The sequence below is a fragment of the Lathyrus oleraceus genome, chromosome 1 (genome assembly GCF_024323335.1).
Source record: "Lathyrus oleraceus cultivar Zhongwan6 chromosome 1, CAAS_Psat_ZW6_1.0, whole genome shotgun sequence".
In the NCBI taxonomy this organism is placed as follows: domain Eukaryota; kingdom Viridiplantae; phylum Streptophyta; class Magnoliopsida; order Fabales; family Fabaceae; genus Lathyrus; species Lathyrus oleraceus.
In genome coordinates this window covers 295,237,624-295,253,953 of record NC_066579.1, presented here as the reverse complement: position 1 = coordinate 295,253,953, position 16,330 = coordinate 295,237,624, and the positions used below count along the sequence as shown (strand labels likewise).

General features: G+C 35.8%; 1 protein-coding gene across 1 annotated transcript; it reads right to left on the bottom strand.

Moving 5' to 3' along the window:
- Positions 1 to 8,570: 8,570 nt before the first annotated feature.
- LOC127103861 (plasma membrane ATPase 1) lies at positions 8,571 to 12,800 on the bottom strand. Its single transcript, XM_051041105.1, has 14 exons — positions 12,747 to 12,800; positions 12,486 to 12,605; positions 12,316 to 12,414; positions 11,754 to 11,891; positions 11,534 to 11,668; positions 11,210 to 11,389; positions 10,864 to 11,070; positions 10,656 to 10,775; positions 10,339 to 10,458; positions 10,132 to 10,254; positions 9,947 to 10,051; positions 9,712 to 9,856; positions 9,470 to 9,619; positions 8,571 to 8,590 (listed from the first exon to the last, which is right to left on the bottom strand). Exons 1-14 carry the CDS (start codon positions 12,798 to 12,800, stop codon positions 8,571 to 8,573), a joined length of 1,716 nt encoding a protein of 571 aa, XP_050897062.1.
- Positions 12,801 to 16,330: the final 3,530 nt, after the last annotated feature.

The window sequence follows — 16,330 nt, the reverse complement described above, 5'->3', positions numbered from 1 at the left end:
TGGAACACGATTAAGTGTGTAAGCTGCTGTCAGTAGTGTATGTCCCCAAAAGGAGTTTGGAAGATCGGCGTGACTCATCATGGATCGGACCATGTCTAACAGGGTTCGATTTCTTCTCTCAGATACACCATTCCATTGGGGTGTTCCAGAAGGAGTAAGTTGGGATAGGATCCCACACTCTTTCAGATGGTCATCAAACTCTAGGCTTAAATACTCACCACCTCGATCTGATCGAAGAGTTTTAATATTCTTACCTAGTTGGTTTTGTACTTCGTTATTGAATTCCTTGAATTTTTCAAAGGACTCTGATTTTTGTTTCATTAAATACACATAACCATATCTACTGAAATCATCAGTAAATATGATGAAGTACTGAAAACCTCCTCTGGATGGTATGTTCAGTGGTCCACATACATCAGTATGTATGAGGGCCAAAAGATCATTAGATCTTTCACCTTTTCCTGTGAATGGAGACTTTGTCATCTTTCCAATTAAACAAGATTTGCATGTCTCTTATGATTCATAATCAAAAGACTCCAAGAGTCCATCTTTATGGAGTTTGGAAATGCGTTTCTCATTTATGTGGCCTAATCGACAATGCCAAAGGTAAGTTGGATTTAACTCATTAGGTTTCATTCTTTTAGTATTAATGTTATAAATAGGCATTTCAAGATCAAGGACATATAGTCCATTGTTCATTTGTGCAGTAGCATAGAATATATCATTTAAATAAATTGAGCAACAATTGTTCTTTATTATAAATGAAAAACCAAACTTTTCCAAACAAGAAACGAAAATAATACTTCTGCTAATTGCAGGTACATAATAACAGTTCTCTAACTGAATTATTAAACCACTAGGTAAAGTCAATACATAAGTTCCTACGGCTAAAGCAGCAACCTTTGCTTCATTGCCAACTCGTAGGTCAACTTCACCTTTTGCCAAATCTCTACTCCTTTTTAGCCCCTGCACATTTGTACAAATGTGAGAATCGCATCTAGTATCTAATACCCATGATGCAGAAGTAGATAAATTGATTTCAATAACAAAAATACCTGAAGTTGAAGTCTCTACTCCATTCTTCATATCTTCCAGGTACTTTGGGCAGTTTCTCTTCCAGTGTCTGGTCTTACCGCAATGGAAGCAGGTGCCTGCCTTTGCTATGCCTCCACTAGGCTTCAAAGCAGCAACAGTGGGTCTGGGTTTGGCAACTTCCTTGCCTTTCCCTTTATCACCCTGCTTGGTGGGTCTTTTGTTCTGTCTCTTTCCGTTTCCGATCATCAGAATGGACTTCCCTTTTGACTTCAGATTCTGCTCAGCAGTTCTTAACATGGCTAGCAGTTCAGGAAGAGATTTGTCCATATCATTCATATTGAAATTTAGGACAAATTGACTGAATCTATCTGGCAACGATTGCAAGATCAAATCAGTCGCAAGTTCCTTTCCGAGGGGGAAATCCAACCTTTCAAGGTTTTCCACATACCCAATCATCTTGAGCACATGGGGACCTACAGGGGCTCCCTCAGCTAACTTGCCTTGAAAAAGGGCTTTTGAAACTTCAAACCTTTCATGCCTTGCTTGCTCTTGATAGAGCATCTTCAGGTGTTCGATCATATCGAACGCTGCCATGTTCTCATGTTGCTTTTGCAACTCTGAGTTCATGGTAGCTAGCATGAGACAAGCAGTTTCATTAGCATCATCGACATGCTTCTTATAAGCATCTCTTTCTGCCTTAGGTGCAGAACTAGGAGGTTCCTCTTCAGGAACAGGTTTCTCCAAGACATACAGCTTTCTATCATGTTTGAGGACAATCCTCAGATTTCGGTGCCGATCCAGAAAATTTGTCCCAGACAATTTTTCCTTGTCAAGGATTGATCGCAAAATGTTGTTAGAGGTTTTTTGTTGTCATGGTAATCTACATGAAATTAATGAAAAAATAAGTATCAATAACATATTTAATTAGGCCTTTAATTAAATATGCTCCCACTATTTTACTCAAAACAAATGACCCTCACCATATGATTCGGAAAATCCCGTTGGAAGATTTTCTAGTGGGTCGAGATCCACATTTCACTTTGTTTTAAGTCCGCGTAGGCGGATTACACAAAACTAGGTTATTTAGGTAGGAACTCCTTCCAATTGTATCTAATACAACTCTCGAATATTTTAGTTGGGTGAATAACTCCTTATTCCAATCCATCACATGGATCATTTCCAACTCTTGCTTCTAAACACATATAATCTTATTATAATTTGTTTAGTTAAGTTTGACCCATTGTTTTAGCAATTGGATATTACAATTATCCCATCACACCTTACTAATATAGAACATGCACCTCGCGTAGGCGAAACCTACATTATCCGATACTAGTCTTGATGAGTGCTAAAACTTGGAAAGCATAAACTTAATATTTAATTTGAGGGAATTGCAATTGTTCTGATCTCACCGGCTTATTTATCATATAAATTGTCTCTCACATGCATCAACATACATTCACATGCATCAACATACATTCATAATGAAACAGTTATGGCCCCTAGCGCAATTGTTCTCCTAAGCCAATGAGAGAACCTAAGCTAACCTAATAACGATCTAAGCTTTCTCCAAGCAAGATCTTCAAGGTTGTCCTCCTTTGATATTGAATTCTTCTCTTTCTTCATAACATAACATTACATAAAAGAAACTCGTTTTACATACAAGGGAGTGAGATGAGAGAAGAAGTTACATTAAGAGATTAAAAGAGAGGCACGACACGCAGGTTGTATTAAAAAAAAACCAAAACAAAATAAAGGAAAACTAAGGCCATAACCGATCACCACAAGACAATAATAAACACATTATTATTATTATTAATTTTAATTCCTTTAATTAATTAAAACCAAATTAAATTTCGACGACCGATCACACTATGCAGAGTTAGCCGGGGTCCGCTGCCCGGTCACAAAACAGAAATGCCGAGAATTCTGACTTTATGAATGTGACGACCATCACAAAGCATGTTACGACCATCACGTCCATCTTGTTACGATCGTCACAGGCCCATGACGAACGTCACGCGGCCAAAATCAGCGCTTTGAAACAGTCAACAGACGTGATCCAACAAGCCCTCAATTCACAACTCTTTGACAACACAACCCTTGTGCCGTCACTAACCCTAATGCACCAATTTCAGACTGTCAAACACACCTCGATTGTTGATTCAGTATGATTGATCAACAGGTCATTGCTTCACCATACTAATGTCGGATTCCGAAGCAAATGACCATTGATCGCTCAAAGGAAAACAACCATTAAGTGTTTGAATGAACGAAACAGAAATAGTATATCATATATACCGTATTTTGCATTAGGATTACTTATATCATATATATAACTTGATCGATCTCAATTGCGTAACCTATGGACCATCGATGTATCGCTGCTTCACCATACTAATGTCGGTTCCTAAGCATAGTCAACATCAATCATCCAAATCGTACACACATGATGCCAAATTTAATTACTCGTTTATTCTTTGATTCATTCCGTCTTTTAATCATATTAATACAGAAAATAAACAGCTATCAGATGCATGGTTTCGTAAGTGGCTCTGATACCACTGAAAGAGAATAACGATCCAAAACGCAGCGGAATTTAAAATTTTCTCCTTTAGTGATCCTTACGAATGGGCATGATCAGTGATAGAATCGTTACCTCTTGTGACGATTGAAACCTTTGATGCAGATCTACGGAGCGATCACGAACGTTGAACGATGACAACGCCTCTACTCAGTCCACACGAACGGATTCCTTCAATCTCAGTGCTAACTACTACGAATGAATGCTTTGAGTGAGAGAGAGAGAGAGAGAGAAACGAAATTGCAACTGCACTAAATGCTTCTGCACAAGGGTTCTATTTACAGAACCACTTGTGTGGGCTGCAAGCTAAAAAACCCACTTAAGTGTATGTGGCCCATATCTTATAATATGCCAAAATCACTTAAGCGCGTGGTACATTACCATATTTTGTATTCTACTTAAGTACACCGTACCTTACGATGTTCTACAATTCACTTAAGTACACCTTACCTTACGATGTTCCTTAGTTACTCTATCTCTCATCAATTCGTCCTTTTGTGTGTGACCCTGTAGGTTTTCGCGGCATTGGCAATTATATTAAATCACACATTTAACATAATAAATAGTGAGAGGTATCTAGAAACACATAACTGCTACCCAAGACACGAAAATGTCATGTGATCTGACAAATCCTTCTGTGATGATACTTGTGTGTATAATTACCCTTTTACCCTTATGTCTATATTGAACACAAGGCATAGATTGTGTCATCCTTGTCCAGTTCAATATTAGGCCCATAGACATTTATCCAGTTACGCAGGATGGGCAAATCCCATCTAGGTCACTCATGTCCCTTAGCATGCTTCATGGAATACCCATCAACTGTCTTTATGATCATCCACTTACGGACAACGTTTGATCAGCAACAAAGCACTCGACTCTACATTTAGGGTCCATAGTGGTTTTAGGTCGAAGGGTGGTAACCACCATTATCACCATGAGAATAACTTATGACATTTTACATAACGTTCTATATAGTATTCTCATAGCGGGTCAATCCAGTATAAATATTACTCTTAATATTCATACCTATGTTTAAGACTTGATAACTCCTTATCCATGATCCATGAGATGTGATCATCGGTCTACATAGATAATACACTTATGCTTTAATGTTATCCCACTTCACAATAAAGCTCGACTACGGATACTTTAAGAATAATGTCCTTTTGAGTTCTGATAGAGGGTCCTTTATTAATTTTGTCAGCTTCAGGTTCAGCTTGAGTGAGTTCACTCTCATTACTTTTTTCTGGGATCTCAGTTGGGGAATCATTTAGGGATGTCTCAACATCGTCTATGACATCGGTCTACTGATCATCAACCACAACATTGATAGATTCCACCATTACTTTTGTTCTGGAATTAAAGACTCTAAAAGCTCTGTTGTTTGTTGAGTAGCCCAGAAATATTCCTTCATCACTCTTGGGATCCATTTTCCTTCTTTGTTCACGATCAGCCAAGATATAACATTTACTATCAAACACATGGAAGTATTTGACTGTAGGTCTTCTCCCTTTCCAGACTTCATATAAAGTAGTAGGAGTCCCTTTTTTCAAGGTTACTCTGTTGTGAACATAGCAGGTTGTGTTCATAGCTTCAACCCATAAGTGGTAGGGCAATTTCTTGGCATGAATCATAGCTCTGGCTGATTCTTGGAGAGTTCTATCTTTCCTTTCTACCACACCATTTTGATGGGGAGTAATGGGAGATGAGAACTCATGACTAATTCCTTCTGATGCACAGAATCCAGCAAATTTGTTGTTCTCAAATTCCTTCCTATGATCACTTCTGATTTTGATAACTTGACTTTCTTTTTCTCTTTGAAGTCTTAGACAAAGATCTTTGAAGATTTCAAATACATCAGATTTTTCTCTTATAAAATTGACCCAGGTGTATCTGGAGAAGTCATCCACCACTACATAAGCATACTTCTTCCCACCAAGACTTTCCACCTACATGGGTCCCATCAAATCCATATGGAGAAGTTCCAGCACTCTCGAAGTGGTGTCATGTCTGAGCTTCTGATGTGACATCTTTGTCTGTTTTCCAATCTGACATTCCCCACAAACTCTTCCTTCATCAATCTTCAAGTTGGGAATTCCTCTAACAGCTTCAACAGATATAATCCTCTTCATTCCTTTAAGATGCAGATGGCCCAATCTTTGATGCCATATCTTCACTTCTTCTTCTTTGGCTAGAGTACACATTGATGAATAACCAGTTTCTTGAGAACTCCACATGTAGTAGTTGTCCTTAGACCAGACTCATTTCATGATCACTTCATTTTCCTTATTAGTAATCAGACATTCAGTTTTTGTGAAGTTTACAGTTAGGCCTTGGTCACACAGTTGACTGATGCTTATTAGGTTTGCAGTCAGTCCCTTAACAAGTAGGACATTGTCAAGGTTAGGGACTCCAGGGCAGTTAAGCTTACCAATCCCCTTGATTTCACCCTTTGCACCATCACCAAAGGTTACATAGATGGTGGCATGAGGATGAAGGCCAGTTAGCAGGTTTTTTGTTTCCGGTCATGTGTCTGGAGCACCCACTGTCAAAATACCAGTTTTCTTTGGCTGAAACTCTGAAGGAAGTGTGAGCTATCAGGTTTGTAACACCAGTCCTAGGAACCCATTGTTTTCTGTTGACAGGTATGTGATGTTTGGGTCTAGGTTGATGATGAGAAGGACTAGGATAGCCATATAACTTATAACGGAATGGTTTTATGTGGCCAAATTTTCCACAGTAATGACATCTCCATCTTTGATGTTTCCCTTTCTGTTGTCTTCCTTTATGATATTGTGACATATGATGTGACATCTTTGGTTTGCTACCAGTGTGACTGCACTCAGGTTTGGATTTTGGTTTGCTACCAGTGTGACTGCACTCAGGTTTGGATTCATTGAACCCAATGCCAGACTTGTCTCCTGTCATTTGTCCAGTCTGGAGAATTTTGTCTAAGGTGTCAGATCCATTGTTTAGCATTCTGACATACTTTGTCATCTCATCCAGTTTGGAATTCAAGAACACTACTTCAGTCTTTAACTTAGAGATGGTTTCTAAGTGTTCTACCTTCTCATTCTCCAGTTGTGTTATCACTTTCTTCTGACTTTCAACTTGTTGACACACTTCTTCACTTCGGTGACACAACTTTCTGTAGGTAGTGGCTAACTCATAAAAGGTTACTTCATCATCACTTGAGTCTTCATCAGAACCCATCTTCCAGTCAATGCAGTCACAAGATTTGCAGACTCTTCTGTTTCACTTTCATCAGACCAAGTAGCAGCAAGACTCTTCTTCTGTTTCTTGAGGTAGGTTCCATATTCAGCTCTAATGTGTCCATACCCATCACATTCATGGCACTGAACTCCTTTTCCTTCTATGGTTTTTTCATCAGATCTTGTTCTTCTTCCAGCATTATTGGACTTCCTGATGTCAAATGAGATGTTCTTGACATTAGACTTAGACCTTACATCCATCTTTTTCAGAAGTCTGTTGAACTGTCTTCCCAGTAATGCTACATCATTTGCCAGATCTTCATCAGTATCTTGACCACTTTCTTCCTCTTTCTATTCAGTGTTTGACATGAATGTTATGCTTTTGACTTTCTTTTCAGATCCATCACACATTCCCATCTCAAATGTTTGGAGGGATCCAATTAGCTCATCAACTCTCATATTGGAAATGTCTTGAGACTCTTCTATGGCTGTCACTTTCATGGCAAATCTCTTAGGAAGTAACCTGAGTATTTTCCTCACTAGTTTTTCATATGACATCTTCTCACTCAGTGCTCCTAAGGCATTAGCAATTTCAAGGATATTCATATGAAATTCATGAATATTTTCATCTTCTTTCATCCTTAAATTTTCAAACTTGGTAGTGAGCAGCTGTAGTCTAGACATCTTCACTCTAGAGGTGCCTTCATGAGTGGTTTTGAGAATGTTCCAAGCATCTTTAGCCACCTCACAGTTGTTTACCAATCTGAAGATATTTTTATCTACTCCATTGAATATAGCATTCGATGCTTTAGAGTTCCCAAGGGCTAGATCATCCTCCTCCTTGGTCCATTGTTCCTCAGCCTTCTTATCAGTTGTAGCTTCTCCATCCTTAGTAATAACTGGATGTTCCCAGCCTGTTAAAACAACCTTCCCAGCCTTATTATCCAAAGATTTTAGGAAGGCTACCATTCAAGGTTTCCAGTAGTGATAGTTGGATCCATCCAGAATAGGTGGTCTGTGAACAGATCCTTCGTCTCTATCCATAGTACCAGAAAGTAACGTCCCTAGATCTCACCCAGAACCAGAGCAGGATGCCTGCTCTGATACCAATTGAAATTCTGATATCAGATATGAGATGTCGAAGGTAATGTCACGACACTAATATCTGAACAATACAAACAGTATAAAAGATAAAGAACAGTAATGCAAGAGACACAAGCAATTGTTAACCCAGTTTGGTGCAAACTCACCTACATCTGGGGGCTACCAAGCCAGAAAGGAAATCCACTAAACAGAATCAGTTCAAAGACTCTCAGTAAACAACTTCAAGTTACAGTCTTTTCACCTAATCTCTACCCGTGTGACTTCTCCCTAAGAACTCTTAGATATGAGATCCTACTCACTCCCTCTCAATCACAACAGTGATATAAAACAAGAATTACAATGAAAAGAAGACACTCTTCAAAGACACATACTTGATCTTACTTAAAAGCTTCAATCAAGTAAACACACACTCATGCTTCAAAGTTTAGAGTGGACAAATTATAACTCAAAAATCAGTCCAATTCAATCATCTATGGATGAATGAATGGCTTACAATACACACGACCACACAAGACTAAAACCCTTATTCTCTCTCAATATTTCGTTCGTTATTTCTTGTGTATAAAACTAGGTTTTCCATGTCCTTTATATAGAAGCATTTGGCTGGGCTTGGACATCATAAAATCCTAAAACTATTTTCCATTCATATCTTCTAATGACAGTAGATTATATATCGTTGGAAAATAAGTTAACTAGTTGTAATTACTGATTGAGAGCGCGTTCAATCATCTCATCAATCATACATAGATTATCATTAAAAACGCAATCACATAATACATAACATTCAGACTGAATGTTCTGTATACAGATGTCATGACATCGGGTCTGACATCTCAATAAAATCCTGCATATTCTCATTTTAAACATCCTGCAGGTACATGTTATCTTATGTCAAGACAACACTTGTGACACTTTGTGAACACTCTACGTTTGACCAAAATTGCTGCCAACACATAGAACCAACAAATTTAGTACGTTATATGACTCCATTTCATTGTTGAGTATAAATATAGTCTGAGCGTTGCGATGTTACAATTTCAATTGGGTGATGACAAAGTTGGTATAAGATTCTTGGGTTGGATTTATAGAGATTATAATATTAGATAGAAACGTGATTCTAATCACTACAACAAACAAGACCTTAGACAGCGCTTTTTTTAGCCTTAGACAGCGCTTTAAAGCGCTGTCTAAACCTCCGTTGCTAAAGGTTTAGACAGCGCTTTTTTAAATCTTAAAAGCGCTGTCTAAGCCCCCCCCCCTTAGACAGCGCTTTGGCCAAAAGCGCTTTATAAGACCCTCTTATTTTAAATTTTTTAGGTATACCTTAGACAGCGCTTTTGAAAAGCGCTGTCTAAGCCCCACCCCCTTAGACAGCGCTTTGGCCAAAAGCGCTTTCTAAGACCCTCCTATTTTAATTTTTTTAGGTATACCTTAGACAGCGCTTTTCAAAAAGCGCTGTCTAAGCCCCCCCCTTAGACAGCGCTTTTGTCTAAAGCGCTTTCTAATCCCCCCCTTAGACAGCGCTTTTTACCAGCAAAACCGCCAGCTTTCTCAATGAGATCATCAATGGAAACAGCACCTAATTGATCTTTATTTTCACCGAGCAGTGATGAAGAAGGATACATGTTAGTCCCCATCCCTAGACGCCTTCCCGTTTCCTTACCTATTGCGAGTTGATCACCTGAAAGTTTTTTTTGTAGCATGAGTATAGTTTGCATTATATAAAATCATTGACTCAATTTCAAATGACGGTGGTACTGTGATACAACGTACCAATGATCATTTTGACACTAACGCCAAGATCAAGAGCTCTTCTGATTGTTTCTGCGCTATCATGTCTCGGAGGGTCAAAAAGAGGGAGAAGAGCAACAAACTCCCATGGTCTTCCTGCACTTTCCTTAATTCCCTCCGGTACTTCCTATATGAAAAAAAAAACTTCGGTGCTAAGGAAAGAATACATGATAATTGACTTATCCGATTATGAAGAATTCGTAAGAGGGAAATAAACCTGTCTTGCAATCCCAAGAGAACGAAGTCCACGTTCTGCAAACTTGTCAATCATCGCATGAACCTTCCGTTCGATTTCTGCCTTGTTTTGTGCAAGATTGAGAATCTACACAGTATATGAGAAAAGTTTATCAATGATCGGTAGGTTGCGTGGTTCTTGAAAAGCGAGAATGAATTATGTATTACCTGCTCTGGTGCACCTTTGGTAACCCTGTGCATATTACCAGCACCATCAATGTATGTAAGGGCAGTTCTTTTATCAGTTGGATTAAACGGAAGGAAATGAACTTCTTTTATTCCAGCTCGTGCCTTGCGAAACCAAAGGACTATTAGTAGACTAACCAAATTTCAACTACACAACATGATGGAAAACAAACTTTGAAGAGTCTGTACCTCCTTTGGGTCTGCCAACATTGAAACGATTGCGCAATCAATTGCATCTTGGTTCTCCATCCTTGATGCTCTTGCAGCCATAAGTACAACCAAATCCTTGCCAACACCTTTGGCAAAAACCTGCCAGATATTCATGATTGTTAGGGGAAACAAAGTTAATATACATCCTGGTCAAAGATTGTTTCAGTCAGAATTCAAACTCGGGTTTTTCCGAATACTAATATTTATCTGTTTGTATACTTTTGACAAAAAAAGAAACTTATGTCTCAAGTAATTGCGATGTTCTATTTTATCTTTAGAAAGAATAAGATTAAAACCTCAATCATTTCCTTGTCCACTGTAAGCTTGTTAAGAGTTAATGTGCCTGTTTTGTCACTGCATAACACATCCATTCCGGCCATTTCTTCAATAGCAGTCATTCTCTTTGTTATAGCACCCTGCAACAATGATGCATATGATCAAAACTTGACAACATCTTTAAAAAGCTACTGAAATGTTGGAATAATCAATGTACTAATTGCAAACCTGCTGAGATAACTTATGTGAGCCAATAGCCATTGTAACTGAAAGAACAGTTGGCATTGCAATAGGGATTCCTCCAATTAGTAGCACTAGAAGGTTATCAATACCGTTTCTGTAACCATATCCGTGGACGCCGTATATCACAATGATTTCAATAATCATTCCAATAGCAATTGAACAGATGCAGAAATTTCCAATAGATGTCAAAACCTGTAATAATATTTGTCACGCAGTGAGCATTACTATCACAACATTCGGTGATGTCAAATAGTGGCTATAACAATGTAAGTATAGTGGAATTTGAACAAATCGCTTTTGTCTGCGATACATTATTTAGTATATTATGTACCTGTTGGAAATGTCCAACGTGTGTTGTGTTTTCGACGAGATGAGCTGCCTTTCCGAAAAATGTGTGAACTCCAGTTGCTATGACTACGGCTTCAATTTCTCCTTGCTTGCAAGTTGAACCAGAATATACTCCTTCTCCGGGATGTTTAGTCACAGGGAGTGACTCTCCGGTAAGAGCAGACTAAAAGTACAAACAGCAAAAACATAACTTCAATTACAAGAAATCTAGAATCTGATATCAACATCAATAAACTCGTGGAAGATATTATTCGTTGTGACGCTTGAATCATGCATCAGTAATTTCAAAGTACTTTATAGATTTTACCTGATCAATCTTCAAAGGGTCACCTTCAAGGAGACGTGCGTCGGCAGGAATGATGTCCCCTAGCTTGATGCTAACTATGTCTCCAGGGACCAATACCGAAGCATCTTCTTCGCTCCATTTTCCGTCACGAAGTACCTATTAATCAAATATAATTAGAAATCAAAGAAACTATGAGCAAGACAAGATAACAAAGAGATTATAAGAGAAGAAGAAGAAGAACCTTTGCTTTTGGAGCCAATCTTGCCATAAGGGCAGCAGCTGCATTACCAGCATTATTTTCTTCTATGAAACTTATGGTTGAGTTTATAATTAGCAAAATAATTATGCCAACAAAATCTTGATAATCTCCTCGCTTTCCCTGCATAATCAAAGCGTTGTTATATTAAACCGGTTGATATTAAAAACCATTGTTTTAAAACCAGGACCGAAGATCTAGCGGTGAGACTTCTAGATAATGGTTCAATAAGTTGAAACACACTGATTGAACCAGCAGACGGACTAATCGGTTCTTAGTTCAACCAGTTAAACTGGACGGTCTGGTTCTAAAAACACTAGTTGAAAGTTCAAACATGACTTTTCACCTTAACAAACTTCTACCACCAAAATCTTTCTTGTATGTATTCCATAATCCTTTTGTAAAATGAATAACATTTGTAACTTTCAAATCAAGTTAACCAAAGGTTATAAGAGTACAGTTTCATAGTTATTCTAATTTTGTATGATTTGAAATAATGAAAACCATTGAGAAATAACAAAACAAACAAAAAAAGGAAGAGACTTACCCCTCCATGTGCCATAGCAATGGCCATGAGAGCAGCAGCTTCCATAACCCATGACAAAGGATTCCACATAAACCCTAAAAACTTCAGTATTTTACTTTCCTGTACAAGAAGTTAAAGTTACATAACAATTTGGTAAGAAACTATATAAGCACTTAAGTCAGGATTCTAACCTTTTTTTCTTCAAGTTTATTGTATCCAAACATGTCAAGCCTCTCTTGTACTTCCTCAGAGGTTAAACCTTCTTTTGTGCATTTTAGATTATCAAATACCTCCTCAATAGGAATGTTCTCCTATACATACAACAAATTCCAAATTTATCAAATGTCTAATACTTCTGATGGAAGGTGTGTATAGTGTCTGACACGTCTCAGTGTTTCACATCGACGCAATACAGACACAGACACATGTATCAGTGTCATGTTTTGACATACCAAATCAACAGCTTCCTTTATAACAGCATCAAGAGACATAGTCCCTTCCACCATTTTCTTTATTTTCTGCTCCCCTTCAATTTTGAGCTCTAAATCAAAATGAGTTAAAATTACAAAATTATGGAACCTAATGGGCATAATTTGTTTCAAAATTATGGGCATACCTTAATTACAAAATTACAAAATTATGCAATCGATAACGAATAACCTTTGTGTAATTTGTTTCACGTATTGCGGGTTTCGGAAACGGTGAAAGACGAACAAAACGCAGTAGAAATGACGAACTGAATCAGAAATGAAAAAATGCAGAAATGAAGAACATACCGCAGTAGAAATGACGTTCTGAAACCGATTCTTCAAACACTTTCTGGTATTGAAACCGAATGATTACAATGTATTCTCGTTCGCTGTTAGGGTTCGCTGGAGGGGTTTAATCGCAGGAGGGAAAACAAAAAGAACTGAGAACGAAAATAGAAGTCTGAAATTTAATTTTAATTAGACCTTAGACAGCGCTTTTGTGGAAAGCGCTTTCTAAGATATGCCTTAGACAGCGCTTTCCAAAAGCGCTTTCTAAACCCCCACCTTAGACAGCGCTTTTGGTTTTAATTTTTTTTTTAATTGAAAGACTTTAAACAGCGCTTTCTCAAAAGCGCTGACTAAGGTCTATATTTAAGAGCGCTTTCTAAAAGCGCTGTCTAAGGGGGGGTCTTAGACAGCGCTTTCTAAAAGCGCTGTCTAAGACCCCCCCTTAGACAGCGCTTTCATTATTTTTTTAGAACATTTTCCGTGTTTTATTTTTATTTTAACCTTAGACAACGCTTTCTTTTAAAAGCGCTGTCTAAGATGCGCTGTTAAAAAACCTTTTTGGCGTAGTGAATTATAAACCTGTGCATATTCCTAATCAAGACATAATTTTCAAATGTGTAAAAATTTTCTCTGTCTAGGAGTCATCAGTTGTATTTTGTTATTTTGGAAGTGGTTACATATACTATAAATTTGTTTCCATCTGTATTTAATTACATGCAATTTATTATTGATATAAATAATAATGGTAATTTAAACATTTGTTTAAAATTTATTTTACTCAAAAACGTGGTGATGAGATTGTTGAATTATGGATTCATAAATAAACATTTATATAATTAAGAGATTAAAGTCCGTATTTATTTTTCTATTCAAAGTTATGTTGGTTTATTTCATTGCAATCTATTTCATCTTATGTAACGAGATTTTGAAAAGATGGATAATTTGTTAAGAATACTATGTGCATTTACAACAATGCAACATGGATCATATGTCCATTTTAGGAAATGCCAAAATCATTTTTATTCTGGAGATAGTTTGTGCCCCGACCACGATGATATTTGGGAGGTGATAATTTAGGTTTGGCATGCTATAACATGGATGTTTTTAAAAAACAAAAACAAAAAAACAAAAAACCTCCACAAATTTAAAAATAGAGGCTAAATATAATGTTAGTATTTATCCACTTTAGAAAAATATGGAGTATTGTGCCATTATAGAAGCTAAATTTCACGACAAGAACAAACTTGTATAAGAGATATCTAGTTTTATAGAACCAAAAAGAAAAGGATAAAGTTAAATTATTATATATATATATATATATATATATATATATATATTATATATATATATATATATATAATATATATATATATATATATAATATATATATATATATATAATATATATATATATATATATATATATATATATATATATATATCAAGTCTACCATGAAATACACGGCATAACTTAAATGAGAATACTTCAAATTATTGACGTTAAACAAGCATTTGATAAGAGGAAATTCATCAAAATAATATATATTTTTGGGTTTCATTTATTTTTTCTTTTCTTATATCTTTGCTTCAAATTTTATGTCAAAATAAAGTGTAGAGAGATATGACTTTGAACCAGACATCATCTTTGAAGTTTCAAAATTTACAAATTTATAATCACTATGTGGTCAAATGAATTTTGGCATTCTCCCATTATTTTGGTCCATTTTATTGTTTACTTGCTTCTCTTTCTTTTGTTATTTTTGTCTTTTATGATTGTTGTTACTTTTGTTTATTTCTTTGGCTAGTTTTTCATTAAATTTCTTTGCCTTTAAAAATCATATGGAACTCCCAATAATTTTTTCTATCCCGTGTATTTCACTTTATTATATTTATTATCTATTTTGTCAACAAATACAAAGGCTATGGTCTATCATGTGTTTATTCTAAAAGTAAATTTTTAATTTTTTTTCAATAATTAAAGAAACGTTTTATTTCATTCTGTATTGAAATATAAAAAAAATGGGAAAAATTAAACGTTATTTTTCTTTTAGAAAAAAAAATATTTTTTTTCAGAAACAATATTAAAAATAAAATATTCAAACACATGATTAGTATTATGTTTTAAATTTTTTTTAAAAGTCGGAGAGATTATTGGGTGGTAAATTGACACAACTCTGAATCCAAATTATTCTGAACACATATAAGTTTTTTAAAATGATATGCATTTTCATACATCTTTGCTTAAATTATTTTTATTTGAAATTGTGTCCAGGTAATTATTTCTCATTATATAGATAATACTAGTCAAGTAATTTTTATCTTTTTTAATTTTTTAAACGAATACCATTATTTAATAAAATATTTTATTTATGTAATTGATAATACGTCAAATAAATATAAAGTCTGTATGAACAATAGTACACAAAAGTATATAAAATTTAACAAAATATATGGATTCCTTTGTATTTTTTTGTGTGTTTAATTTGAAATTTTTTATCACCACGACTAAGTATAATTCGTGAATACTATTATTTAATAAAATATTTTATTTATGTAATTTTTTTATAGACAAGAGACAACTTAGCCATAGAATAATCACTAGGGATACTCACCCTTTATAACAATTGAATCAAAGAGAAAAATAAATACAACCAACAACAAAACAAAACAAAACATCCTCCAAGAACGCAAAATAAAACTCCTCCGAACAAACTCCAGAATTGTTATACCAATAGACCTAAAAAGTATTTCTCATTTTTTCTATGAAAAGCATTGAACCAATCCAAATATAATGCTGAATAAAACTCTACACATCTAAGTTTGCATGAACACTACCTTTGAGGAGGATAAAGTTTATACAAAATCAAATGGATCAACAAAAAGCAAGGCAAAAAACCACCAAGAAGAGAAATAATTAAACTTTAGAAGTCTAACCAACCAAGAGCTTCCAAGAGACAAAGCATCAACATCAATCCACAAACAGAAATTGTTCCAAATGATATTAGAATAAGAACATGAATAAAAAAACTGTTTCACATCCTCCTCTTCTATAAAGCATAGGGGAAAACCATATTGGGAGCACTTTCAATGATTGTTTTTACAACCTTTTGCCATAAACCAGGTACCTACTATTTTGGTTTCAATCGTTATTGACCTAGATTAGGTCAATTTTATATGAACATGACTATTACAATTCCAACTTTTGGTGAGCCGAACACTTCCTCAATTGTGAAATATAACCAAATTATTTTCCCATTCGATCATCTGCTTCTTAGATCG